Here is a 27,068-nt window from a genome sequence, read left to right as displayed (position 1 = left end):
GGGGGCGGGGCCGCACCGCTGGCGGGGCGGGCAGCAGGGCCGCCGCCAGGTGGCGCGCGCCTCCCGGTGGGGGCGGCGGCGGCCATGTTGGGTTTAAAGGGGCTGCGCCGCTGAAGGGGCGGGCGGTGCCGGGTTTGGTTCCCGCCCCGCCGGGATTGCCACCGGGACGGCGACCGCGGCGGCCATCGAGACCTTCGCGTCGAGCAGGTTGGGCGGGGGGGGGGGGGGGGGTTACGGGGTGGGGGTTGCAGTGCTCGGTCGTTCCTCCGGTCGCCGCGGAGGAGGAGGTGGTGCGGCACGGCCTTTTTCCTTGCCTGCCGGCTGGGGCCCGTGGGGAGAGCAGCCCCCTGCCCGCCTCGGTGCGGGTCCGACAACCCCCGTAAGGCGGCGGGGAAGTGGCCCCGGCCCGGGGGATGGTGGGGGGAGGCGGTGCGCGGCCTCCCGGGGCGGGCGGGATCGGCGCCCCACCGCCGGCAGCGGAGTGGGGCCCCCGCGGGGGAGCCCCCGTGGTGGGGCTAGGCCCGGGGCCGGTGTGGCTCGGGAGCCGCAGCGCGCCCGGCCGCCGGGGGAGCGGGGACGGGGGGCAGCGCCCGGCCCGGCGCGTCGTGCCCGGAGCCGGTAAGGCTCGGTCGGGGCGCGCTGCCGCCCGCCGGTGAGGACGACGATAAAGGTGCTGGTTGCGTGGACTTTGGAGCCGGCGGGGTGTGCCCGGTGGGAGCCAGCCCTCTCCGGTAGCGGGGCGAGCCTCGGGCTCGGGGGGCCCCGCCGGCTTCTCCCCGCCTCGGGCAGCACCGGGGCTGCTGCGCCTTCGGCCTCCCCGGCTGCATCGCCCCCGGGGACGGCGGGCAGAGGCCGGAGGAGGCGGGTGTGTGTTTCTGACGACGGTGGGACAGCCTGGAGTCCCCGTCATGGCTGTTTGCAGGGCGCTGTGGGCGCAGACTGCGGGATTCGCTGTTCTATAATTAGGCTGTGTCCTCACTGCCAGGAGTGGCTTTCAGTGTGAGATAAATAATGGGTGTTTGCACTCCTGCTATGTAACTTCCATGAGGTTTTTATTATTTTTTTTTTCTAACTGTGCCGTACCCGTGTGTACACTTGTTGCCAGGCAGGTCTGCCCTCCAGAGCTAGGGAAGGGTGGGATGCTTTCATGAAGACGTTCATGTTGCGAGATGAGGCAAGAGAGAGCCTGTGTGTCAACGTGGCTGGGCTCCCTCCTGGGACACCTGAAGCCCTTCTCCCTCTGGGGGAAGCTGTGGGGAGGGACAGGAATCCTGATGAAGTGCTGGCTCGGGCAGATGTAGGTAGTTGGGGACAGCGTGCCTCCAGAAGCTCACAAAACATCATAGAGAGCACTGATGTCCTGGTCTGAGGAAGAACAGAACCACGATAACTTTTAAGGTTGCGTGTTACCATGGATGGGATGGTTGTAGCAACAATCCACTGGCTCTCTTGGATGCTGTGATGCTCTGGCGTTTGTCCTCTCTCTGTGAAAAGCATCTAGAGATCGAATGAACACTTCCAGGCAGTGCCTGGCCCAGCTCCGCACTGCGCAGTGCTGACACAGTAGGACTCCTGGTGATCTTGTCCTGTATCTGGCCATTTCTGCAGGCGCAGCGATAGCGTCAGCACTGCTGGAGGGTTCTCTGCAGCTCCACCTGCTTGGCTTTAGGGGCTGGGATGGGATCGGTTGCAGATGAAAGCGATCCCAGATGGGATGCAGAACCTTTTGGCACAAGGTCGAGTGTAGGATGGAGCTGATCTAGCTGGGTATAGGGCAGGGGCGACTTTGTGTGTCTGTCCCTGACGGTGGGGACAGAGCGTGGTAGCAGCCCGGGGGCTCCCGTCGCTCACCCAGCGGGTGGCCCTGGGCTTGGCGTGCGTGGCGTTTTCTGCGCTCCCAGGAGAAGCCTCCGACCGTCCTGTTTCTGAAGCCTGGCTGCATCTCCTCCCCTCCCCCTGCCGCAGTCTGGTTGGCTGCCGAGCGCCCGGTGCCTGCGCTGGAACCGGGGAAGAGGAGGAGGGGTGTGAGGAGGGGGAAAGCAGCGCGGCAGACGCCGTGGGAGCCGCGCACCGCCGCCGCCCGGTGCCTCCGGGGGTGCCGCCGCCGGACAAGCCGCTGCAGGCAGGCAGGTACCGCACCTCCCGGGAGCGGGGCGGGGGAGGATTCCCGACCGGTGACTGAGACAGGCGGGCAGGGTGCCCGGCCGTCCTGTAACAAAGGACGGCTTTGAAGTGCGATTTCGGGCAGAGCCGACGAGAAACTTTTCTCCTTAGGAAGCTTACAGTTTAGTCGGGCGGGCACAGAATTCCTCTGCGGTGATGCTGAGGAGGGATGGAGGGGTTTCTCCAGCTTGCTCGGCCCAAGGATACGCAGCGGGCGTGCCTCCTGCTGCCAGACAAAGCCGGAGAAACGATGACGGAGGCAGCTCAGCATACAGCAACGGCTCTCAAACTTTCAGAGCCTTCTTTCCCCCCCCCCAAAAAACCCCTTCCTCCCATTAATAAACTGCTTATTAAGCAGTTCCGAAGCTGTCCCCCCCCTACCGAAGGGGGGAGGGGGCAATTGCTAGTGAGCTTCTGGGAGGGAGAGGATGCGGCTGAAGGGGAGGAGGTGTGTGAAGAAGGGCTGGGGGGGGATGGCGTTGCAGCAGAATGCTCTGGCCAGGCAGCCGGGAGAAATTTGCACAATGGTGGGAGGCAGCGGCACATCACCAGCAACCGCAGGCTTCGCTGTGTCATATATAGCTGGCATCTGGCACTCTCTTGTGGCTCCGTGCTGGCGTCTCCGCTGGTGCCCTTGGTCTCGTGTCTCCCATGCCACCTTGGAGACGTGGAAAGCACCCGCCTCTGTGTGAGGGGAAGGAGGGTGGTGTTCAGCATGCATCGGGTCAAAGATCTGGCCAGCTCAGACACAGGGTAAATAAACATGGCTGAGCTTTGCTGTAATTGGCAGAAGGAGGAGGAAGCGTGCATTCTCTCATCTGCTGTTTTGGAGGAATGTCCAGGTAGGAACAGCAGAATTAACTCCAAATATCAAAATGGCTCTTGGGGCACAAAGAACACGTGGCAAGATTTTGACCTTGGCGGAGTTGCTGGATAAAGGCTTGGTTTGTTAGGAAAGAGCCACATAGCTCCTCAAAGAATTCCAGCTGGTCAGGGGAGACAGAGGTAAAACAGATCCTTTGCTTATTATGCAGGTAGAGCTTTGCCTCTGTGAATTTCACTGTCGTGTTACGGTTTACAAGACCCGTTTGCTTCTGGAAATAATAGGGCAGTCTTGCAGCCTGCAGTCAGCTGGTCTTTGCAGCTGCCCCAGGTACATCGTGAAGGGAGTGTGGGGGCTCCAGAGCCCTTCAGGGTATGCAGAGTGGCTCCAAGGCACTTGTTAGTCCCAGCTGCGTCCTGGCCATCTCCCGTACTCCTGAGACACATCCACAGCATAGCCCTCACATTAGACAGATGCCGGCAGAGGCACTGGCTCCAGGGAATTATTCTGCCTCCTTTAATACTACTTCATGCTGTTGCGGCAAGGTAATGGCTCTCACTCTGTCTTTTATAGAGCGAGACTCCCAATCAGATTCTGAAGCTAGGAAGAGATGCTTGTCCTGGCTTCATTCCAGCTGTTTAGCTCTTGTCTCCGCTAGCCGCTAGGGAACGGGTTTTAATGGTGTTCCGCTGTAGTCCCAGGCACAGCAGATGCAGAAAGGATTTGGTGAGCTGCTGCAGACATGAGCAAGAGTTTAAAAACAAGGTTTTATCAGCTGATCTGGAGATGCTAGCACAAGCTTGCTGGTGGGGGTGGTGAAAACTGCTGTTCTGGTTCCAATGACCTGCTGAAAGGTGCATGTTTCCCTGGCCAGCTGGCGTTCTAAGCAGCATGAACTGCAATAAGGAGCAAAATGACTTTCTGCTAATAGTATATGTCAGCGCTGGTTTGGGTTTTTTTGTTGGTTGTTTTGTTGGGTTTTTTTTAACCCTTGTTGCCTCTGATGTCTGTATTATTTGATTGCTAGTGAATGAAAGGAGTAAGACATTTCTGGTCTTGAGAAGAATGAGAGCTCTGACCAAAGCCATCCAGACCATCTCATCTGTTTTCCTCAGATCACATATTCTTGTTGGAATGGAATCATGTTTTGGTAACACAGGAATTGCTTGCTTGGGTCAATCAGAACAAACCCTAGCAGGTTTTGACTTGCCATTTCCAGCTGTGGGCTGGAAAGTGGGAGGGGGATGGGAAGCTCTCAGGTCTTTCTGTAGTGATGGGAACCTGAGTCACTGTGGCCAAGTCCCTGTAAAGACAGCTTACCACCACCTTGCCCTAGGTTTCAGAAAGGTTATGCTACCGTGTGTTTTCTGCTAGAGATTGTAGGTGATGAGGAGCTGAAGCTTCTGGGACAGAGAAGAGTATTTAGTACTGAAAGGAAAGAGCATGAAGGGAGCCTCCTATCCCCTTGTGGGGAGAGCCCTTCCACTTGGGCTGCGAGTCTAGTTCCTTAGTCCTAGCTAAAAGCCCCCAGGGCTCTTACAGCCTGCTGGTTAGTGCAGGCTTTCTGAACGCAAGCCTTCCTGTATCTAGAAAAACCCGTGGAGCTTCACACTTAGATAGAGCTGCCATGTGTCAGCTGCTGCTGAAAGAAGCAATCCTGGCCTCGATCCCTGTCGAGGGGATAGGGAGAGCTGGGCTGTTTCCAACAGCAAAGTCAACTTGTACTGAGTTACACATGGCTCTAGAGCTTGGGGAAGCTGGTAAAGCCTTTCTGGGCTTGGAGATTGGCTTTAAAACCATGTGAGGGGGTGCCTGGATGCTAAGGAGAGTTCTGTTTTTTGGGTATGGGAGAATGCGAGTGAGACGACTTCTTGACTCCAGTCCCTGCTCTGCTGCTGAAGGTGGATTGCGTTGCCTCTCTTGCTCTGGGACAGAGGGACTCTGTCCTCATGGGACCCTGCTGAAAGAAGGCATGTGCCGCATTCCTTTCCTCTGGGCCTAGGGTTAGTTTCTAGTGCTGTGGTATCTGGCCCCTTTGTCCTGAAGTGGTGTTCAGTAAAGGCAAATGTAATAAGGAGTTTATCAAAGGAATTCAGACAAGGAATTTTTTTTTTTCCCCCCTCTCTCACATGGTTAAGCCATGGGACAAGGGTCTGAAGAGCTTGTGGCATCTCCGTTTTGGGAGATACTCAATCCTTGACTAGACACAGATACCTGATCAGATACCTGCTTTGAGTGAGGGGATGGACCAGAGACCTCTATGCATCCCTTCCAAGTAATACAACAGCCAGACTCTTTTATTAGGGAGAGTCTCTCTATGGTACCTGAAGTCATCTGTGTGTTGGTTTGGCTCTCTAGGGTGTCTGCAGCGCGTGAAAGGTCCAAGCTGGAGGCTGGCATTGGGAAAGAATTTCGGGCAGAAGATGGGCCTCTAGGTGCCCCCTTTTTTGGCAGTTGGGTGGAGAAACCCATGAGCCATAGACAAATGCTGGCAGAGGATCTCATGCACATCAGAGTTTGAGTGACATCTTTTGGCTTTGGGATTGCAGCTCAGAGATACGCTGTGTACGAACTCCCAGGGTGCTGACCCCTGACTGATCTCCTCTTTGTGTGTTCGTAGTGGCTCTAAGGGACCGTGAGATAGATGTACCAGGCATTTCTGGCAGTGGTAACAAGCACCACAGAGCACCATTCCTGCTTTGTGCCTCAAGCGAACCTCAGCAGGCACATATCCCGGGATGGACCCGTATACTGCAATTATGCCACCAGTTCTTTCTTTTAGGAGTCTAGCATGTGCCCTCTAATTTCTCAGTCCTATTCATGTTTCAGTTCTTAACATTACCCTGAAGCTGACTGCACACCCATCTGTCCCTTCATTTGCAAAACATCCTTCTCGTGCCTTTGTTTCTAAAGCCTTAACATGTGTGTGTGTGCAGCTGCTCTTAGCTGTGAAGTTCCTGGGCACCATACAGAGTTGATTATATTTCTTGTTTTACCCATATTGGAGTGGCTCTGGAAATGCTGACTGTCGGATGTGCAGCTCAGCAGCACCCGTTCATCCCTTTTCTGTGGCTCAGTCGCAGGTGGCCTGGGGAGGAGACTGAGCACAGCGGCTCTTCTGGCGGTGGTGTGGCAGCGCGCAAGTTTCCTGGCAGTGTCAACATGTCCTGGCTGTGCAGTGGAAGCCCCAGAGGCTCTGTGCAGCTGACTGCAGTCTCCTACAGTCTCTGTTTGCTTTCTGGTGCTAGGGTATCAAAATAAGGAGAAAACTTGTGCCTGTGGCACAGCCTCTGCAATGGTTGTGACCTTGGCACTCTGCTTTTTACTGGTTTTATTTTATCTTTCAGCATCTAAGGTATTAGGTCGAGGTTTTGTTGTAGTATCCCTTAGACTCAGCTGTATATTTGCGATCTCACTTGCAGCTTCGTTGGAGGTCAACCAGTCTTTCCAGAGACCCTTTATTCTGTTTTTTAACAGCGATGAGATGGCAGAGGTCCAAAAGAAAAAAAAAAAATCTTCCCTGCTTTTATCTAGTTGTTTTGCTTCCCAAATACATAACCTTGCTGTTTCTCCAGGTAGTAAAAGCATGTCTCACAGCACGAGACTGAGATAATTATTGTGAAAACAAGACTTTAAACCCTGTGTTTCCATTTCTAAATGCTACCATTGCTATCCAGCTCACAAACATGGTCACTCATTCACACTTACCCTTTTCCACAGGAAGCTTTTTTCCAGAACCCAGCTGTTTTTCTGCAACTGCCATATCCTTGGATCACCTTCTCCTACGGAAGAGTTTGCCGCTAAAAATCTATGCCCACTTCTATACAGAAAGTGCTGGCAGGCCATCTGCAATTATTATCTTGACAGTATCATTTATGCAAGTTGTGATGGTACCCTGTGTCTCTCATATACTTGGTCCGGGGACATGCAGGGAGACAGTGAACTGAATTTGTTGAGGCATGTGTAGACCCAAGGTCTCTGCCCTATTTTAGCTTCCTCCTGATTTCCCTGGTGCTTGTGTGTTTTTTGTTTGTTTTTTTTTTTTTTTTTGCTCTCTGTAGTCTTCTAGGGTTAGGCATCATAATCTAAGCTTTAAGAGTCACTTGGACCCATTTAGTCTGGCATCCTTGTTTCTGTTGTGGCAGCTGTTGTGGGTTTAAGATAGAAGCCGTGAAGCTTCCAGCTTTTTCCTCTTAAAGCTCTTGCGTGTGGGAGCAGTTTTCAGAGGCAGAAGAGTAGGCTGCTGAAATTGCTGATGCTCAGTGATTTCTGGGTTATGCACTTGAATACAGGAGGAAGGTTTCTGCCTGGCAGGACATGCTAGCTGATGGATTCCCAGATGATTGCTGCAACTGCCACAAAGCTCAGTGCATGCATGTTCCTTCCCTGTCTTCCTGCAGCACTCCTCCAAATGGGAGCAAGAGAGGGGAGGTGAGATGGGTGTTGCCGGAAAGCCAGGCAGCTCTAGTAGCTCACTGTAAATAGGGAAGACATGCCAACTAGAGCAGAAACGTGGTGGTGGAAACCTGGGCCATGACACCTGCAGAGCCATGAGGAATGCAGCAGGATGAACTAGGAGCCGTGCACTCCAGCTCCTGAGGAACTCCTTGGAAAATCATTCTTTCTTCCTATTCCAGTCTGAACCTCCCCCTGCCAAAGGCAAATGATGGTGTCTCCCCTCGTCTCTGCAGGAACCTCCAAGTGCGTTTTCTGCCTGGATAAAGGACACTCAATGCCCTTTACTGAATGTGTGGGAGTAGGAAGAGTGCTTATACAGCAGCCTCGGCCTGCCTGACCTTGGCGTCGGTTGCCATAGAGCATGTTTCTTCTGTGGAGGGCTAGGCACTGAGTGTAGACTTGCCAGCACGGGGGAGAGCTAGAAATAAGGCTCTGTAGGGAAGAACTGTCACTTTGGAGGGATAATAAGTCAACTCCCACCAGTGTTTGTTGGTTTTCTTTGCTGTGCAAGAGGTAGCAGAATTTAATCGACTTCTCTGTAATCATCTCGTTGTTTTCTTGTTGGTACTTAGAAGTGAACAGCCTGTGTGGTGTTCTCAGGTTTTGCACCCTGTGTCCAGCCTGGACAGTCTCCTGTCCACCCTGGAATGCTGGAAGCATATCGGTGCCTAGCGGAGCTGTGCTTCTAGGATGTCATCCTAGGGGAGAAAGACCAAGGTTGTGTAGAGGTGTTTGCACAGCCAGTGAGAGAAGAGGAGCCTGTATCGGTATGTCGTGAGGATCTGGGGATGTAGTTGCAGGGTAGGATGAGTCTGATGTGCTGAGGGTCGGGAGGTTTTGGTTATTGTCCCTTCTCAGTCTGCAGTCTTTACAGTTCTGAAAGACAAATTGATCGTGGAGACTGCGAAATGCTCAAAGCTTTTTCTGTTGGAAGGGCTGAAGAAAGACAGGATGTTGCTGTAGTAGAGGCACTGGTGGTTTAACACACAGCTTGGCGATTTCTCAGCTGAGGAGTAGTTCTGTGCACAGTGGAATTAATGAGGCTGATTTGCTATGGATCTGGGTCTTGTCTGACTCTTATCTGGCAAGGTGTGAGCTCTGGTGGCTTTTTATCATGATTTGTAACATGCTTGTCTTCCCAATGCATTTGTATTGTACTTTTTAAAGACGGTAGCAAGATCTCCGTATGGACATAAGTAATGCTTCCCTGAAAACTGTCAGCATTTCACAGCTGACTCAGTACACAGAGGGAGAGATGAAGAGGACTCGTGCTGCATAGCTGTGTGAGCCTTAGGGCAGAGCTCTAGTTTTGTTGTATGCTGGGTATGAGGCTGCTCCTGGGGATCTCCTTGTGTCCCAAGCATTGTCTATGTTCCAGAGGACTCCCACTGCCTGGTTTCCCTGTTTCTGACTCTGGAGATGTGTTTCCTTAAGAGCTGAAACCAGTGGCGGGGCCGTTTTGCCGTTCAGCAGTTGTTACCTTGGCTTTTGTGGAAGGAAGTAAGTGCCTGGTGAGCCTTCCTGGGAGGCTGTCTGGACCCATTTCAGAGCAAGACAGCAGTGCTTGCCTGCCAGCGTCTTCCTCTGGAGTTGGAAATCATTGCACATGTCTTCCTGAATTGGGCTCACCCACAGAAGTCTGCCTTAGGCAGGGCTTCCCTTGTTGCTTTAGCACTCAATCACTCCCCCAGATATGTTATAAAGGTGAGAAAAAGAATAACCAGGGTAATTATGGATGAGAATGCTTAGCTGCCAGTTCCTGGACAATCACTTTGGAAGACAGGATATGAGTGGCAGCCAGCTCTCAACAGACTCAATTTTTTTTTTCCTCAAAACAGTAATCTATGCCCTCTATCTTGATCTTAGTGAGGTTTTTTGTGCCATTCTTGTCATGCGGTCTTCTCTAAAGCAAACTGGGAAAAGTCACAGTCCAGATGGGACTTTTCAGCGTAAAATGCGTGATGCACAGGGTAACTGTATGTGGAGCATGGCAGATACCCAGAAGTGAAGGATGCAGTGAAGTATGGCTCAGGGTTGGCACTGATGCTGGATCATGAAGTGAATGTGAAGTCAGCGTTGTGATTCTGGGAGAGGTGGGGGAGGACTCAGCTCTTGCTCAAAGGTATGAACAGGAACCCAGTCTTCAAGAGGCGTGAAGTGTTTCTGCCCTGCCGAGGTTCAGTAAGGTCTCCGCTGTGTGTTGGGTTTGCTCCCCTCTGCTGTGTGAGGGGTGGATGTGCGTCACTGGAACAGAAACCAAAGAGGGGCTGCGAGGGGAGCTCAGGCTTGTAAAACAACTCAATGAACTTCTGGAAGAGTGAGGCTAAAGAGGAGGAAATGGGTGGGTATAATGAGATGTGTTTGCCATCTTCACTGTCCGTGCTGCAGTGAGGAAGAAGTTGCCCCCCTCCATTGCTCAGGGCCCACTCCCGGGCACTGATAGTGGTAGGTGAGCTGGGGGATCGCCCCGAGCCCCTCTGCCTGGGGCAGGGGCAGAGCACACAGATAAGGAGAGGAGCCCTGGCAAGAAAAGCAGCTCTGCTCTCTCTGTTCCTGTACCTGGGGCAACATTTCCGCTTGCTCAGTAAACCAGGCGCGAGGCTGCTGCCAAACGAAAGAGCCCAAACCACGCGGAGGTGGGTCCTGCAGGAGGACAAAGACAAATCTGTTGGCAGCTCTTCCCCCACCTCCTCCTGCCGTAGTGCCTGGGGTGTTTGCCAGCTTCCTGCCAGCAGGGCCCTGGGTGCTTGGGTTCCAGTGCCTCCTGCCAAGGAGGTGCTGCTGGGCAGGTGCTGGCTGCGCAGGGCATCGCAGCCAGCTGCCTTCAGCCCTGCAGGAGGCTGGCCTCCGAATCACGGATAGCGAGGTGGGTGGTGGCTTTGCCACTGAGCAATGTGAAGAGGCTGTTGGGGCGGCCCAGCTTGAGGGGGGAGGCTGCGAGAGGGTTAGATGAGCGAGTCATGGAGCATCCAGGGTACCATCAACCCTCTATGGGAGATCTTGCCTGCTTCTGATGTCTCTCACCCTCTGGCCTGATGTGTTTCCCTGGCTCCTGGATTTTTTTATGCAGGGATCTTGCAGCCATGCTAACGTTGTGGGTTGTAGCACTTGGTGTCCCTGTGCAAAGGCAATAGCTTGGTCCTCTCCTGTCGTATATCTGGGTGGAACAGGACAGGGAAGGGGTGCAGAGCCCTCACGCCATCCTGAGGAGTCCTTGGGCTGGCAGCAGGGGGAATGAAGCTGGAAAAGCTGTTAGTGTTTCAAGCTAACGCCCACGCAAGGGTTACACTAGTGTAACTGTAGCAGTTGGTGTATGTAAGCTTTCCCACACAGGCGTGATTCAGATCATGCTGGCGGTGTTGTATCCCGTGTTGCCACAATGGCCGTTCTGTGCCAGAGCTGGGATTGACAGGGTGTACTCTTCTGGTCTGCGAATTTTTTGTTTGGTCCAGTAAGGCCACCGATGCCGTATCTCCCTGTCTGAGAGATGTTCTTCCGGGAGCTTTTCCACTGAGGAAGCAGAAAGCTTTGAGTTGGCATCCCTCCACTTTCTATTCCCTTTCTTCTGCAGGCGGAAGAGGTGTTGAGCTCTGACAGCCTCCTTGCATCAGTGGTCTGTGGGCAGGAGGTGTACGCATTGCAACCCCAGCTGCCAACTACAAATCTCTGCTCTTAAATGGAAGCTAAATCAGCTTTCCTTGCTGCTGGGCGTGTGGGGGTGTTGGAGGTCAGCACTGATTTTAGCCTTTTTGTCTCCTGTCCACGTGTGCCACCTGCACTGGTTGCCAGCACTTGGCGCCACAAAGGCGGAGACACGTGGCCTGACAGCTGCCTGCTGCCAAAGGGAGAGGGGAAAACAAAGGGGAAGGGCTTAAAGTGGGCAACCAGTTGAACGCTGTCTCTGACTGCTTGAAGGAGGCTGTGACACTTGTGTCTGGCTGTGGTTCTCTGAAACAGCACTGAGGGTTTTGTGTCCCTCTCTGTGTAGGGCTGCAGGAGCAGGACTATGTCCACCATGGTGTACCCAAGGGAGGAGAAACTGGACAAGCTGAGCCAAGAGGAGATAATTTCCAACACCAAACTGGTGATGCAAGGGCTGGAGGCACTCAAGAATGAACACAACTCCATCCTGCACAGCTTGCTGGAGACCATCAAGTGCCTGAAGAAAGATGAAGAAGCCAATCTTGTGCATGAGAAATCCAACCTGCTCCGCAAGTCAGTAGAGATGATCGAACTGGGGCTTGGAGAAGCTCAGGTGAGAGGGGTGGGTGACCCATAGGTGTTACCCGGGACTGACGGGGGAAGGCAGGCATGTGGCCATTTCCCATAAGCTGCCTGGGCAGCAAGGGGTGGGGTGTAGAAGGGCAGTGTGGACCTGAAGGTGGCCCTAAGCGTGCATATGAAGGAGGTACAAGATTGTGGTAGTTACTGACTGGGACTCTTTACAAGGTGATGATGGCATTGTCCAACCATCTGAATGCTGTGGAGTCAGAGAAGCAGAAGCTGCGCGCTCAGGTGCGGAGGCTGTGCCAGGAGAACCAGTGGCTGCGTGACGAGCTTGCCAACACCCAGCAGAAGCTGCAGCGCAGTGAACAAACTGTGGCTCAGCTGGAGGAGGAGAAGAAACACCTTGAGTTCATGAACCAGCTGAAGAAGTATGATGAGGATGTCTCACCTTCGGTATGCCCTCGTCCTACCGAGCAGCCACCTTTGGGGTGGGGGAGGTTGGACCAGCAGGATTGGTGTATGTTAGCATTGCCCTGGGTTTTGCCCCTTCCCGCAGCAATGTTTGTAACTAAAGGGAGCCCGTATGGGGTAGAGTCTCTGGAAGAACATGGAGCAACATGCCAGGATGTGCTGGGGAAATTCGGCTTTATTAGTTCGGCAGGGGGGAAGATGGTGTCAGAGACAACAAAGAAAGGAAGTTAAAGGTGTTGGTGGGCTGCAGCAGGGAAGAAGATTTGGCAGCTGACTTAACACAGGCTGCTGCTGTCTCTTCTGAGAACCAACAGTATTGTGATTCCCATCTTCTCAGGAGGAGAAGGAGGGCGACTCTGCCAAGGACTCTCTGGATGATCTGTTCCCGAATGAGGAGGAGGAGCACGGTCCTGGATGTAAGTGTTTGCTCATGCGTGGTTGCTGGCTGTCTCTGTTCAAGCCTGCTGTACCAACTGTTTCCCTGTTTATTCCCCTGTGCCTGCAGTGCCCCACCAGCACAGCAGTGCAGTGGCAGCTGCCCAGCAGGGAGGCTATGAGATTCCCGCACGCTTGCGTACCCTCCACAACCTTGTCATCCAGTACGCCTCACAGGGACGCTATGAGGTGGCTGTGCCGCTCTGCAAGCAGGCGCTGGAGGACCTGGAGAAGACATCAGGCCACGATCACCCTGATGTGGCCACCATGCTCAACATCCTGGCACTAGTGTACAGGTGAGCATGGTGGGGAGGACAGAACTGGGCCAGGAGAGCTTTCTGCCTCTCCTGTTTACCAGGACAGCACATCCTGGTGACAGGGAGCTCCCCCAGCTTCCAGTGGTTTGCCTTTCAAAAATGTTTTGGCATAGATGAGGTATTTGGACTACTAAACTCCCTGATATAATTAGGGACTGGCTAGGGTAGGGAGGAATGAAGAAATGAAAGGGCTATGGGGGCTGGATCTGTATGGAAGGAGGACTGTTGTTTGTAGTTCTGCTTGCTGTGGGCTGTGGTGTCCAAATCCTGAGTAACTGGTTGGCTTTGCACTGCAGGGATCAGAATAAATACAAAGAGGCAGCACACCTCTTGAATGATGCTCTCTCCATCCGCGAGAAGACTCTGGGCAAAGACCACCCAGCGGTGAGTGTCTCTCTCCTCTTTCAGCCACTTCCCTTGACCTATGGGTGCTGCTGGGGCTAGAACGGTGCCCTTACAGTCTGTCTGCAGCCAAGGGCAGCGGTGTGCTCTGTGATGTAGGCAGGGTAGACTTCTGCCTCTGGACCTCCTTCTCTTCAGGAGCGGCTGTACTGGAAGCATGAAGGAGATGGGATAGTCACTGTTACTACTGCTTGCCCGCCTTGTTTGGTCCCATTGGATTCTGCTTTGTTTCATGGAGAAGCTTATGTCTCTGCAGGTGGCAGCAACTTTGAACAATTTGGCTGTTCTCTATGGCAAGAGAGGAAAGTACAAAGAAGCAGAGCCACTGTGTAAGCGAGCCCTGGAGATCCGTGAGAAGGTACTGGTCTCCCACATTCTCCTTCTTTCCAGCTCTCCCCATTACCTCACTGCTCCTGGGAGATCCAGGACCTACCTAGTCTCCTCAGCTGCTGATTCTGTCACAACCTTTCCTACCTCCCCAGTGTTTGTGGCTTGAGAGGCTTGCCAGGAGGTGGAAGCCGGAATTTCTCTGTTTTACCTCCCTAGTCCTTGGCTCCTGTCTGACATAGGCATGTCTTGGAGGGACTGTAGTGTCTACTAACTCCAGGAGTTCAGTGCAGTCTTTAAGTGTTGACTTCCTGTGGCTTCTCTTGTTTACCCAGGTGCTAGGCAAAGACCATCCTGATGTGGCCAAGCAGCTGAACAATCTAGCCCTGTTGTGTCAGAATCAGGGCAAATATGATGAGGTGGAGTACTATTACTGCCGGGCTCTGGAGATCTACGAGAGCTGCCTGGGTCCTGATGACCCCAACGTGGCCAAGACCAAGAACAACCTGGTGAGACCCTTGGGGAGAGGCCACGTGGGGATAGGGAGTGGTGCCATGGGAAAGATGGGCATTGCCCAGAGCTTGGAAGATGCAGAGAGATAGCTGCAAGAGAGGGACAGAGTTAACGTGTGTTGCCCAGTGGGACTGGAGCTGTTTTCTTGGTTGCAGGCCTCCTGTTACCTGAAGCAAGGCAAATACAAAGATGCAGAGGTGCTGTATAAGGAGATCCTTACCCGTGCTCACGTGAAGGAGTTTGGCTCTGTGGATGGTTTGTACAGCAGAAGCTGTTGGGGCTGGGGAAGGGTGAGCAGTTTGGTCTCCTGGCTGTCAGCCTGGGCTTGGCTGGTTCTGGTATCCCCCGGCAGAGGGACAGGATGCCTTGTAGGGCCCCTGCTTCGGCCAGCCCTTGAGTCACTGCCATTCTAGTGTGTTATGCTGTTCCACCTCTTCTCTCAAAAGGAGTCTTGGAGAGCTCTGGCTGTCAGTCTTTACTGGGTTGGGAATAGTTGTGGCTAAAAGGGGGAATAGCAAGTGGCACAATCATCCCCAGGCACAGGCTGAGCCCCTGTGTGCCCGGCATAGGTATTCCCCCACGAGAGGACTTGTTCCTTCCTTCCCCTCTCCTGCCCTTGCAGTGTCAGTTACCTTTCTTGGGGCTCTAGCCCAGGGACCGAGGGATCTGGAAGCCTTGTCACTTCCCTCTGGTGAGCTGCTGGCTCTGGGGACAGCGTGCTGGGCTGTGCAAGAGGCAGAGCTCCGGTGGAAGTGGCAGAGCAACAGGGTCAGGTGGTGAGTGGAGCTGTCTTGCATTCTTCCCCACACAGATGAACACAAGCCAATCTGGATGCATGCAGAGGAGAGAGAGGAGATGAGCAAGGTGAGTCTGAGCTGATGATGCTGCCGCTTAGCAGCAAGAGCCCTGGGAGGGTAAAGAGATGCAGGGGGTTTAATCCTCTCTTACCACAGCCAGATGCTCCTTTCTGCAGCCCGAAGAGCTGCCATGGCCACTGATGAAGGCCAGGAGAGGTCTGGAAAGTGGGGAGAGAGCGTGGCTGCTCCTTGGGGCAGCAGGGAGGGGAGGCCCATCAGAGAGCTTGATATTTTTCCTGGGGCGGGGGAGTTTGTTCAGCCTCTCAGCCGTGGCTGCATGCTCTCTTTTTGCTTTAGTGATCCCTCTAGGGCACACAGATGATGGAAGATGGCGGATGGCAGAGGGCTGTGCTGCAGGGCCTTGGCACTCTGTTCCAAAGAGCTGCTAGTGCCCAGAGCACAACCTGCTCCTGGAGCAGCCTTTAAGGCTGCCCGGGGAAAAATGGAGGTCAAGAAGAAACTACTGGCATCACCTTGCTTAGGAAATGGAGCCAAACTTCCTGAAAAAGATCTCCGCACTGGGCGAGACCTATCTGTTCTATGTCCTAGCTGGCCTCTGAAAGAGGGTAGACATGGGTTATGCTTGTCGTGGGCTAGGCTGAGAGGCAAAGAAGCTGTTGCTCCTGTTGCTCAGGCCCTGCTCTGTGCTCAGCTGATAAATGCAGCAGAGTCCTGTCCCTGCTTTTCCCAGGCCTAAGACCTCACCTGCTTTTTGACAGGTGGGTGAAGCAGCAGAATGAAGGGCACTGGTCTAGTCCTCTAGCTGCAGTGGGAGCAGACACTGTCCCTCCCTTTCCTTTGCCCTCAGAACAGGCTTCATCCCTGTGTGAGCTCAGAGCAGGCTGGCGGGCTTGGTTTAGTGACTTATCAGTCCCATCCTGTGAGCTCTAAGAGCAGAACACTAGCAGCCGCTTCCCACCAGCGTGCTGTGTCTTCCCATTGAACCTCTCTGTGCGGTCCCCAGTGCAGGGCAGTGCTCAGCTCCACCTTGTGCTGCTCCAGTTGCTGCCCTGTGAAGGCTCTGCTGCAAAGAAACTACATTTGCTGCGGCACCATCCTATGCAGGAAAAATCAGAGTTGGAGTAGAGGCCAGGCTCCCCTTGTCACCTCTGGGATTGAGACACTTCTGATGGTATCTTTGGAGATTAAGAGGTCAAAAGTAGATAGTTGTAGTGTGGAGCTATGCTCCGGATAATGCAAGCTTTGCTACGGAGCAAGAGAACAGGTTCAGGGACCTACAGTTGGAGTGAGATTTGGTTTGTAGCCTGGGGCAAGGGCCGAGCCTCTTTTTCCTGCCCCTGGGGCTCCTGTCCCCGGGGCAGCTGTGCCCAAGCACCGTGGCATGGCATAGTTGGCATGGCCTTCCCAGCCAGGCACAGCGGTAACCACAGACCTGCTTGTACTGCTGGCCCAGGCGCTGGGACTGCTGCACTTTGCTTTGTGCTGTGTTTTCCATGTCTTGCATTAAAAAGCATCAAACCACACTTGCAGAGCTTCACTTCTTTTTTTTTTTTTTTTTTTTTTTTTTTCTTCCCCCTTACCCCTCTTTCTCTCTGCTCTCAGTAGGAGCAGGGGGAGACCAGCTCGTGCCAGCAGCAGGGCCTTGGGCACAGCTGACAGCCGTGGCCTGCCAGGCTCTTTCTGCCCCAGGGTGTTTGACACCTTTCCCCTCAGGTTCAGCCTCACCTATGGCTCCTGGAGACTCCAGCATGTGGGGTAAAGAGCTGAGAAGGACTGTGGGACTGAGTAAGAAAAATGGTCCCTGTGAAAGCAGTTTCTTCTGGGCTAGAGCCCTTGCCCGAGGGAAACCCCTGCTGTGGAGCAGTGGCCCCCTGCACCTGCTTGGCGAGGGCAGCCCTGCTGGGCTTGGGACTGAGCTGTGTGCTTCCTGCCCACCCTGTGTGTCCTGTGGGTGCAGAGCCAGGGCAATGGCACACCTCCAAGTGCTTGCTACGCACCAAGATGCACAGTGTGTGGACCTCCTGCAGCAGTGGCAATTCCTGCCTGCAGGTGCCGTGGTCCCTACTGACCCAGGGCAATGCTGGCTAGCAGCTATGGCCCTGCAGCATGGGTTGTCCTGGCCCCAGATCTTTCTCCTTGAGCACCAAGCTCTGCCCCCTCTCCTGTTGCTCTGGCCAGCAGCCTTTTTGCTGCTGGCTGTGGTAGGGTCAGACAGCCAGTTTTGGGATGTAAAGACTGGACATGGAGAGGAGACAGCTAGCTGGGCTGAGCTGCTGTGAGGCAAGGCCTGACCTTGCAGGCAGAAGGCTTGGAGGTGGCTGGCTGATTCCTTTGCTAGCCAGGGCTGAGGGGTTTAGTGCCCACGCTGCCTGACATGCCTATGGGTTTTTTTGTTGGTTGGGTGGGGTTTCTTTGTCTCCCCCTTGCATGCTGGGGAGGTGGGGTGTCATGTCCTCCAGAGCACTGTAAGGATGGGCTGCATTGTCCGTGCTGCCTTTGGCCCTATGGAAGGGGCAAGGAGGTGGGATTATGCACCTTGCTGGGGTGGGGGCATCACTTTTACTTGTGGCCTAAATCTGTTGCAGCAAATGGGCTTTCAGCTTTCCCTCTGGGAACCTGCTGAACTTCATCACTGCGTTTGTACATTGTGTTTCCAAAGGCTGGGCTGGTGCAGGGTGCAGCCTGGGGCCTGACCCTGGGCACCCAGCAGGAGAGTGCAGGCCAGAGAATGGCAGTAGGCATGGGGCTAATAGCTCTCATCTCTCCTCGTCCTGTAGAGCAAGCACAGAGACAGTGCTCCCTACGCTGAGTATGGCGGCTGGTACAAGGCCTGTAAGGTTAGCAGGTAAGAGATGGTTCGTGGGCAGCTCTGGGGGTGGGGGGGGTGGCCCCGAGGCTTCGGCTCACCTTCCATCTGTTATTACAGCCCAACTGTGAACACCACTCTGAGGAACCTGGGTGCGCTGTACCGACGCCAGGGCAAGCTAGAGGCAGCTGAGACCTTGGAGGAGTGTGCAGTTCGCTCTCGACGGCAGGTAACCCCAGAGGGACCTTCCCTGGTGGAGGGGGCATTGTGGGGCTTGGGGTGGCAGGCCGTGGCACAGCATTTAGCTTGGGGTGTGGTGAGGGACTTTCCTGGGCCTTGCAGCCTCCGATATCCTTGGTTTACATTCCCACACCACCAGAGCTCCTTGGTATTTGGGGTTGTGTTTGTGCAGGGGTACGCACGTGTATATGTGTGGGGTTGTGTATGTGCATGCGTGGATGGAGCAGATGCAGCGTGTGTACATGTGAGGAAGAAGGCATGGCTCTCCAAGTGCAGAAATACTGCAGCTGGGTTAGGGCAGGTTACTGGGCTTTGTCAGCTGTTGAGGAGATCTGCACTCACTGGGAAGTTTTCTTCCCACTAACTTTTCATCTAGGGAACACACCAGGGATTTCTTAGAGTACCTCTCACCCTAAACTCCTCTCAGTCCTCAAATAATAAAGCAGGAGCTGTAAGCACCTAGCATAAAGACTGAAGGACAGCAGAAACCTTCACACACCACGATGTGAAGAAAAAAGGCTGTCAGCTTTGAGGTAGCAAGCCCTTGTTCCCCACGGTGGTTTATGGCTTGGTAGGGGGCTCACTGAGCTGGGAACCCAAACAGGGACTGCTAAAAGTGCAGGATGGGATCTAGCTCCGTCCTTGTACTGGAGAGTTTTGGCCTGTGATGGGGCAATGGCCAAGAGAGGGGACAGGCTGTGACCAAATACACTAGATCGATAGAGGGAAAGAACACAGAAGGGTGAAACATGGTGCTTCCTTCTCCCTTTCTACTTGCAGGGCATTGACCCGATCAACCAGACGAAGGTGGTGGAGATCCTGAAGGAGGGCGATGGCACAGAGAGACGTCGGAGCCTGGGGGGCAGCGTCAAGTACGAGAATGCCACAGACGGTAGCGAGGAAGTGAGTATGGGCGTGGAATGGAGCGGGGTAAGTACAAGACACCATCAAGAATGGCCTCAGCCGGCTGCCAGAGGGAAGGGACAGCCTTGCTCAGGGCTGTCCCTGTGTGGCCTGTCGTGGCATCCTTGTCTGCCTCCATTCGTTCCCTGCACACTTCCTTCCCCTCTTTCTCGGCATGAGCCAGCCAGCCCACAAAGGTGCGTGTCTGGGCCTGGCTTCTGGTGTACAGGCCAGATATCCCCAACTGAGGGCTTCTGCTTCCAGGGGGCTGCCAGGCCCTGGCGATGCACAGCATGAGCTGGTCCTGGTCTGCCCTTAATCTTAGCCTTGCAACCTTATTAACAACTCTCCCTGCTGTTCCCCTCTTGAGGCCCTGGCTGAGAGCACCGGCCCCATCTCAGGTCCCCACAGCCTCTGTGAGCAACTTGTCTGTCTGTCCCGTACTGCGCCACGGGCGATGCTGAGCCTGGGGAGGGTTGTGTGTGCCTGGTGTGCCTGTGACTGAGTGACTGCAAGGCATGGGAATAGTCTGCAGCCAGCGTCTTTGCTCTGCCTCTCTCCTGGTCTCATGTCCTCCGCGGGCTCTGGCCACGCAGAGGTGGTAAAAGGCAGGTCTTTGTGGGATGCCAGGCCGGGCTGACCAGTGGTGGTAAAAGAGGGCTGGTGTTAGCTGAGACACAGACAGGGTGACCTGAGCCTGTCTAGGCTTGCTCTGAGACTGAGGGGCACCCTGACTAGGGTCACTAGCACTGAGTTTGGAGGAAAGTAGCAGTCCAGGTCTGAGACAGGTGCCTTTTGTCTTCCGCGAGGAGGAGGAGGATGGAGAAGAGGTGGCAAGTGAGCATGGTGCTGGTGGGTGCTTGGCTCAAGGGCTGATAGAGCTGTTAACACTTACTATTCCTCCTGCAAACTCTAATTGAGAGCATAGCGTAACTGGGTACCAAGGGGTTGTTGTGGCCTGGCACAGGTGACACACTGAGCATATGGAGTTCTTTGCTCCCCCCTCACATCTGCTGCCACTAACCCTTTCCCACCTGGCTCGGCTCCATCCTCACCCGCATGAGCTCCCTCCCTTCCCCATTCCTCTTCCCTGTTGCCATGACAGCCCCTCAACACCCAAGCCTGAAGCCTGCTGGCTGTCTTGATTGTGGATTGTACCCAGGAGGTGGCTGGAGGGGACCTGGGGAGCAGAGCTTCAAGGGGATCTGGCAGCTCTGCCAGATGCAGGGCTGTCCTCTGTCCCAGCTCTTGGTATCAGGAGTGAAGAGGGTCCTATCCCTGGCAAGGCACCAACCCTGGGCCCTTGTGCTCCCCATTAGTAGAGGGGCTAGACAAGCTCAGAGGGAGGGCTGCAGGTTTGGATTAGGGTCACCTGGTCCCTGTCTTGGCTGGTGTCTCTCTGTGGTTCCTTCTGACTGTGGCTGGTGTTGGGTGATTGCTTTGCACTGGTGATGGTCTGGGAGACCTTCCTGACTGTCTCTGAGCTGATCATCCCAAAGCAAGCAGGCAATGCCACCCTCTCCCCCAGCCTGACCCAGCCAAGGAGGATAGTCCCTGCTCGTGTGACCCTTCTCCAGGGGAGTTGGCAGGGCTTATCTGGCCCAGCCATCTGTAGATAGAGGGTTTGAGGGCTAGCCCAGCACCCTGGGGGACATGGCTGCTGCCACATGATGCTTGGTGCCTTTCCCAGCCTGCTGTGCATGTAGTCAGCCTCTTCTCTACAGCCAGCAGCCCTGCACTGGGCTGCAGCTCCCCCAAAAAGAAGGCTGAGGCAGCTCCCGCTGCTCCTGTCTGTCACGGCCAGTTGTTCCCTGTGCTGGTCTACAGACCTTGGACGTGCTGCCATCCCTTAGCTGTCAGCTGCTGCAGGCAGGGCCCAGGGTGCCAGAAACCTCTCTGCCCCACTGCCAGGGGCAGCTCTGGAAGCACCCCAGGGCCTGGACCAGCTACTTGCTGTGCCCAGGTAATTGGGCCGGGAGAGCCAGGCTCTGGGCCATGAGAGCAGGGATGGCACCAGCTCAGCCGTGCTGAGACCTTGGCAGGCACCTTGTGCCCAAGGTCCAAGAGCGGGGAGCCCTCAGAGCAGGCGGCCCAAGCTGTTCCTCCTGGAGCTAGCTATTCATGCCAGCCTGATAGAGTGCACTGGCAAAGACGTGAGCCCGCTGTTTCAGTGTCACAGGACTCCCTCCCTGCCCAGACGTGGCCCGTTGTCTCTGCATGCAGCCTGGGCCCTGTCCCACCTGCTCCCTGGGTGACCTACAACCTCACGGCCTTGTAAATTGTGTCTTTCTCCTCTCTGTGCACTAGGCTTAAATGCCTCCCGAGACTCCCTCTTTCCCCTCCACCGCAATCACCTGGATGTTTGTGTTGTATCTTCCGACTTTTCCTCCACACCATCCCTCCTTCCTCGGCAAGAACTCCACGCCAGTCCCCCAACCCTCCCGGCGCGCGAGGGCACCGCGACGCCTGCAGAGGAGTCCCTGGCCACGTGGCCCAGCTCCAGTCCCATGGCCAGCAAGAGCAGGAAGAATCTGCGAGGAGCTGCCCGCTCCCCCAGGCCAGGGTGACGGGCCACCGTCCCCTTGCGTGCCCCCACCCCCAGCCCGCCCTTGCTCATCCCTGGGGACCAGGCCTGCGGGGGATTGTCTTCACTCCAGGCGTGCCGACTCCACCGTCATTAGACATCCTCAACCCTCCTAGCTTGTTCCCTCCATCTCTGCAGAGGCCAGGACGGAGGCATGAAGATGGGGGGGCTGTTTTGGGACAGAGAGGCCTGGCCTTGGCAGGGTTGTCATGTGCCCAGTTGCTTTTTTTTTTTTTCCTGTAGGCTTAGCTGATGTTAGTGCCCTGTAGCAAACCTGCGCTGGCCACCGGTGAGCTGGGCTCTCCCTGCAGCACATGGCTCTCCCTGTCTTGCCATCCTCCTCCCCGCTGAGCTCTGCAACCGAAGGGCAGCATGTGGGGGCACAGGAATGTAGGGCGGCCCATAGCTACCGTACATCCAACATGAGGGAAGGGGGTGACAGCCAAGGACCATGCACGGAACAGGGACCTACCAGCACAAGCCCGTTTGGTTGCAACCTCCTGACCTGATGCTGTAGCAGAGTTCCTCACCCAATGGTGTTAAGGGGTGAATCAGCTCCCCATTGCTTCAGGGTCTCCAGGTGTGGGTTGCTGGGAGAGGCGGAGGTGAAGTTGTTGGCTGTTCCTTAGAGGCAGAGGGAAGGGTTAGGAGGTAAAGCAGGACTTTTCTGTGAGGGGCTGGGCCCCAGGCCATTAGGTATGGCTGAGAGGGGGAATGGTCTGGTTTGGAGCAGAGCAGTTGGGGGAAAAAGAAGGTGCAAAGAAGGATGAGAGGAAAGGAAGAGCTGGGGCTTGGGGTGCTCTGAGCATGTGGGGACAGATGGGATAGCTGGAGGGAGATTTCCGCAGGAGGAGAAGGGTCCAGGTTGCTCATGGAGGAGGGCAGTTCTTGAATGCAGAATGTGGCTTGCCAGGTGTGGTCCCTGGGGCTGTGACTCGCTGTCTGGCTGTCCATCCCTAGTCAAGTGGGTGGCAAATCTGTAACCCTGATACTGCTAAGAAGACAGTGCTGACCCTGGGCATGTGTGGGGATGGCTCAGTGCCTCTGATGGGACTCCAGGCCTGCACGGGGTCTGGTGCTGTTGGTCACTGCTGGGAAAGGGGATGTTTCCCAGGGCCAGACCAGCTCTGCCTTGAGCCTCACACCCTTGGGTGCACACTCTCAGCCCACCTCCTATAGGAAGTGAACTTCCCTGGCCCTCCTACCTGGGAAGAAAGCTGGGGAGGCTGCAGCCAGCAGGACAGAGCCCAGAGGCCAGCGCAGGACCCCCTTCCCCCCGCCCTTATTTATTTAGCTAGATAGTTTCTCTCACGATAGTCATCTGGCGGGATTGTGATACTAAATGTGCTTGTGTCTGTCTGGGCCTGGCTTTCCCTGTGGTGGTGCAGAGGCCTTGGGGCACATGCATGCTGCTCCCCTGGGAGCTTGTGCTTGCTGAAAGGAGGTTTGTCCTCAGGTCCATGGGGTGTGGAGCCCAGGGCTGAGTGCTCTAGGGCTGTGCCTTCCCTGCCTCTCTCTCCCAGCGCTGCTCCATGCTCCGGGAGAGTGGTGAGTCCCCAGTGCAGGGTGCATTCAGGCCTCGGGGCCACCTGCCCCTGTGTTTTGCCATGTCCTGGACCTGGTGCTGTAACAACCGTACCTCTGATTAAAGGTAGACAGACCCGAACCGCTGCCCTGTGCTTCTTTCCATGCTCTGTAGGCCAGCGTCGGTCAGCCCTGGGGTGGCGGGTGCAAATGCTGCGGGAGCAGGTGTGGGGGTGCTTGGTGTCTGTTTGTGCGCAGGGGGATGTGCCGCCCCCAGGGCACCTCTTCTCAGCTGAGCGCTGGAGATGAGGGACCCGGCTCCACTGTGCCTCTCCCTAACCCCCAAACCGGGGTTGCTACTAACCTCGGTTCTGTAGCTATGCGTGGCAGGGCTGCCCTGGGGTGCCTGAGCTTGGGCCTTCCCCAGTAGGTGTTCCCATTAGCTAGAGGAATGCCCCATTGCGTTCCCCAGTGCTGAGTTCCATGTGCTGCCAAATCCTGCCCAAGTCCTCTGCCTCCGCGCGGCAGGCAGGATGGGAGCACGCAATGGAGAGCGGCTGAGCGGTGGAGCTGCTTCTTTTTTTCCTTTGAGTGCTCTCATCCTGGTGGGTGCAATGGGGTGGGGGCTCTGCGGTAAACCAAGCCCCGTAAATGTTCTGCGTTAAAAATAACCCTGCAGAGAAGGGAGTGGGGAGAGAAGGGAGGCTATTTTTAACCCAGCATGCAGCAGCATTTGGTTCTGGTGTTGGTCTGCAGTCAGTCTGCATCACTGCAGCTGGGGAAATGTGGCTCCATCCTTCAGCCCTGACCCCACAGCACACTTCCTGGCTGGATCCTGCTGCCCTCGCACCATGGTCCTGCTTCCCTGCCCCAGCTGTGTTCCCTTCTCCACCCCTGGCTTCTGTGCCCTGGCAAAAGGAGCAGTGTTTGGCATGGCAGTACTCTGCAGGGAGGGTGGTGACCCGGTGCAAATCTTGGCGGGAGGCAAAAGACACCCTCCCATACACACCCCCTCCTGGTCTTTAGTGGGGCAGTGATGGCTGGCTCCTCCAAAACCTGCCCAGGATGCCTGGTAAAGGGGTTAAACTGTTTACCTTGCTAATACTTCTGGTGCTCTCTGGATTCCTGGTGAGCAGGTCCCTTGCAGCAACAGCACATGCCTCACGGTTTGGTAACCCTTCATCCTGGTGAGAAAGTGAAGAGATTCAGTGCACTTTGGCTTATCCAAGAAGGGATGAGATGAATACCAGAAGACAGGTTTGCTGGTAGGAGAAGTCCTGTTCAGCTGCTGGAGAGGAGTCTAGGGCTGGATCAGCTTTGGGTAATCAGAGCGGGGGAAGTGTTGGAAGAGCCTTCCCCAGGGCCACAATCCGTAGGTGTCAGCACAAGGGGGTGGCTGGCCTAAGGCAGAGACCCTGCGAAGCTGCATGGGCAGTCCTGGGGCAATCGCTGCTACCAGCCTGAGCCACAGGACATTTTGGACACTTAGAGTACAAAGGTACAAAGGAGCTCCCACACATGCTTGTAAAGAGCAAAGAGCTTTTGCAGTCCCCTTATCTGTGTTTCTTCTGCCCTGATGTGCCAAAGCCATTGGGATCAGGAGCAGGGAGGACTGCTGTTATCAGGCCATCAGAGCAAAAGTAACTCCACATCAGCAGTGGTGCCACAACCTTATGTAATGAGCGTGCCTGGCCACAGGGAAGAGCTAGATGCCACAATGGCACAGCAGCATGAGGTGGTGTCATGCTGGCAGCCTTGTGCTTTGCGTGCATGCAGAGCTAAATGCAGGAGACGGGCTAGAGCCTGTCAAGGGCTGAGAGCCCCTTTCTGAGTACTGGGGACTTTTGGAGGCATACGGGAGGAAACAGGCTGGGGAACAAGATATAGCACTGGTTTTGGTCTTTGGAAAAAGCAGGCAGCTGTAAAGAAATCCCTCAAAGTGCCACCCTGGGACAGCTAGTGGGGCCCAAACCACGACATGGGCACAGCTAAAGCTGGGGGGCTGAGGAGAGTGGTGCCGCCTTGGCAACACAGTGTTGATGCAGCTGAATGAATGCATCCCGGATAGAAGTGCTTCAGCAGGCTCAAAGCTAATCATCTTGGAGGTGTTAGAGGTGGGACAAGGCCGTGTGTGCATGTGGACTGGTCTTGTCTGACATGAGTGAGCCTGCAGGACCAGGATGTGCATCAGGACGAGTGCTGGATGGAAAGGAGGAATAGCAATGACATGGTGAGGAAGGGCAAGGGGAGGGGGAGGATAGTCTCCAGACAGCAGCAAATGAGGAGAGAGTCCTCAAAATGAATGTCCCAGCCCCATCTCCTGGCCTGACGAAAGGACACCCAAGCTTGGTGCTTCTCTGGCTGCTGGGACCTCCTAGTAGCTGCTGCCTGAGCTGTCGCAGGTGGTGGAGCTATGCCACATTTGAGCAAGGCTGTGGGGATGCCGCTGCCATTTATGCTGGTGGCCTGGTGCAGGTCAGCAGCCTGGCTGGGTGTTGGGCTTGCACCATCCAGGAGGGAGGATCTGTCTGGATGAGCCAAGCCATGGCGGGTGGGGGTCACCAACTCCATGGTGGTCATGTCCTGTTGAGAACCAGGGTGAGGGGGAGCCATGTAGTGAGCAGTAAGCCTGCTCTGGGCCAGGGCTAAATCCTCAGTGCAAGTGGGCAAAAGGGTGTTTGGAGCCAAGCCCGGTTCCTGGCCACTCGTCTGCAGCGTGCCAGGGCCTGATTGGTGCCACTCAGCCGTTGCCCCGGCTTGTGTCTCTGTGTCCAGGATGGCAGTGGCACCCTCCAGCGCAGCAGCTCCCTGGGTAAAATCCGGGATGTGATACGGAGGAGCAGTGAGATGTTGGTCAAGAAACTGCAGGGCAATGGTCCCCTGGAGCCCAGGAACACCAGGTAGGGACCAGGGCTGTGAGGGCCAGGCTGGGTGCAGGGCGGGTGGGGGCCCTGCCACCTTGGGGACCAGGGACTGGCCAGGCACAATAAGATCACACTTGCTCTCCTCTGCTTTCTTGTAGCATGAAACGAGCTGCGTCATTAAATTACCTGCACAAGTCTAGCGATGCTTCGTTTGAGGTAAGCACCGGGCGGGTGCTGGGGCTGATGCAGGAATGGGTGCTGGGATGGGGGCTGTGTGGCTGCAGCTGGCTGAGGGCCGTGGCCAGTGACACAGGCAAGCGCCTGAGATCCCCCCGGAGGCCTTCATCCGTGCAGATGTAAGTCTTCTGCGTGGGGCTGGAGCTACCCTGCCTTCCCAAGGGGTGGGTTGGGCTGGTGCCCCCGCTGCACGCCTTGGGCGGCTGCGCAGCCCCTCTTCTGAGAACGCTGCTCCAAAACTGAAGGTGTTGCCTTCAAGTAACCACCTCCGTGTCTGCTGAGCTCAGCAAACCCTCCAGCCACGGAACGGGAGCAGGGGAGGGCGGAGGTGGCACTTAACGTGGCTGATAACTGCGCTGGGGCAGCCCTGGCTTGCACGGCAGGAGGTGGGGTGGTGGCTTCGGGGGGCGGCTGTGGATTGCAGGTACCGGTCCTCACAGGCGACGTATTTTCCAGGGCACCCAAGGCCTCCGTGCAGAGAGCAGAGGCCTCAGCGCCAGCAGCATGGACCTCTCCTCCCACAGCTCCCTGCTCTCCTCCAACTGACCCTCCTGCAGGTGCCCCCCTCGCCCCCGCCTCTGGCCGCCCTCCTGCCGGCCCACCGCCGCTTGGGGCCGCACCCGGCACCCTCCCCACCTCAGCTGCTCTCTCTCGCCCCTCACCGGCTCTTGTGCCGCTGACTGCCCGTCCCCCCCGGGGAGGGAGCCGGGGGTGGGGTGGGGTGGGGGGGTCCCACGGGCACCGGGAGGCCCTAGCTAGTTTGGGAACCGCAGCCCGCACGCATGCTCCTGCGCTGCGCACCCAGCTTCGATGGCTCGGCACCGGTCGCACACGCTAGCCAGGTAGTCACACGGGCCGGGGGGGGAGTGGAGCGGCACCGGGAGCGGCACCCACCCCCCTCCCTCCCTCCCCCCGCCCGGGGCAGCGGCGTGGGCGGCCGCGCGTTCGCTCACCCC

The 27,068-nt window shown here is 55.9% G+C and overlaps 1 protein-coding gene across 4 annotated transcripts; it reads left to right on the top strand.

Moving 5' to 3' along the window:
- The first annotated feature begins 53 nt into the window (after positions 1-53).
- Positions 54-27,068, top strand: KLC4 (kinesin light chain 4). Of its 4 annotated transcripts, none has more exons than XM_054195210.1 (16): positions 54-207; positions 11,433-11,699; positions 11,894-12,124; positions 12,480-12,558; positions 12,648-12,873; positions 13,191-13,278; positions 13,553-13,654; positions 13,959-14,132; positions 14,292-14,391; positions 14,948-15,000; positions 17,732-17,799; positions 17,881-17,989; positions 18,781-18,903; positions 25,787-25,911; positions 26,034-26,091; positions 26,569-27,068. In XM_054195210.1, exons 2-16 carry the CDS (start codon positions 11,451-11,453, stop codon positions 26,656-26,658), a joined length of 1,875 nt encoding a protein of 624 aa, XP_054051185.1. In that variant the 5' UTR covers positions 54-207; positions 11,433-11,450; the 3' UTR covers positions 26,659-27,068. The 4 variants fall into 4 exon arrangements, with proteins under 4 accessions (XP_054051185.1, XP_054051184.1, XP_054051187.1 ...); XM_054195209.1 differs by having other exon boundaries at positions 18,781-18,930; positions 26,569-27,067; XM_054195212.1 differs by lacking the exons at positions 25,787-25,911; positions 26,034-26,091; positions 26,569-27,068 and adding an exon at positions 21,211-22,268.

Source organism: Rissa tridactyla, chromosome 3 (assembly GCF_028500815.1).
Source record: "Rissa tridactyla isolate bRisTri1 chromosome 3, bRisTri1.patW.cur.20221130, whole genome shotgun sequence".
Lineage (NCBI taxonomy): Eukaryota > Metazoa > Chordata > Aves > Charadriiformes > Laridae > Rissa > Rissa tridactyla.
The sequence above is the reverse complement of the archived record's forward strand: the minus strand, read 5'-3'. Positions and strand labels throughout refer to the sequence as shown.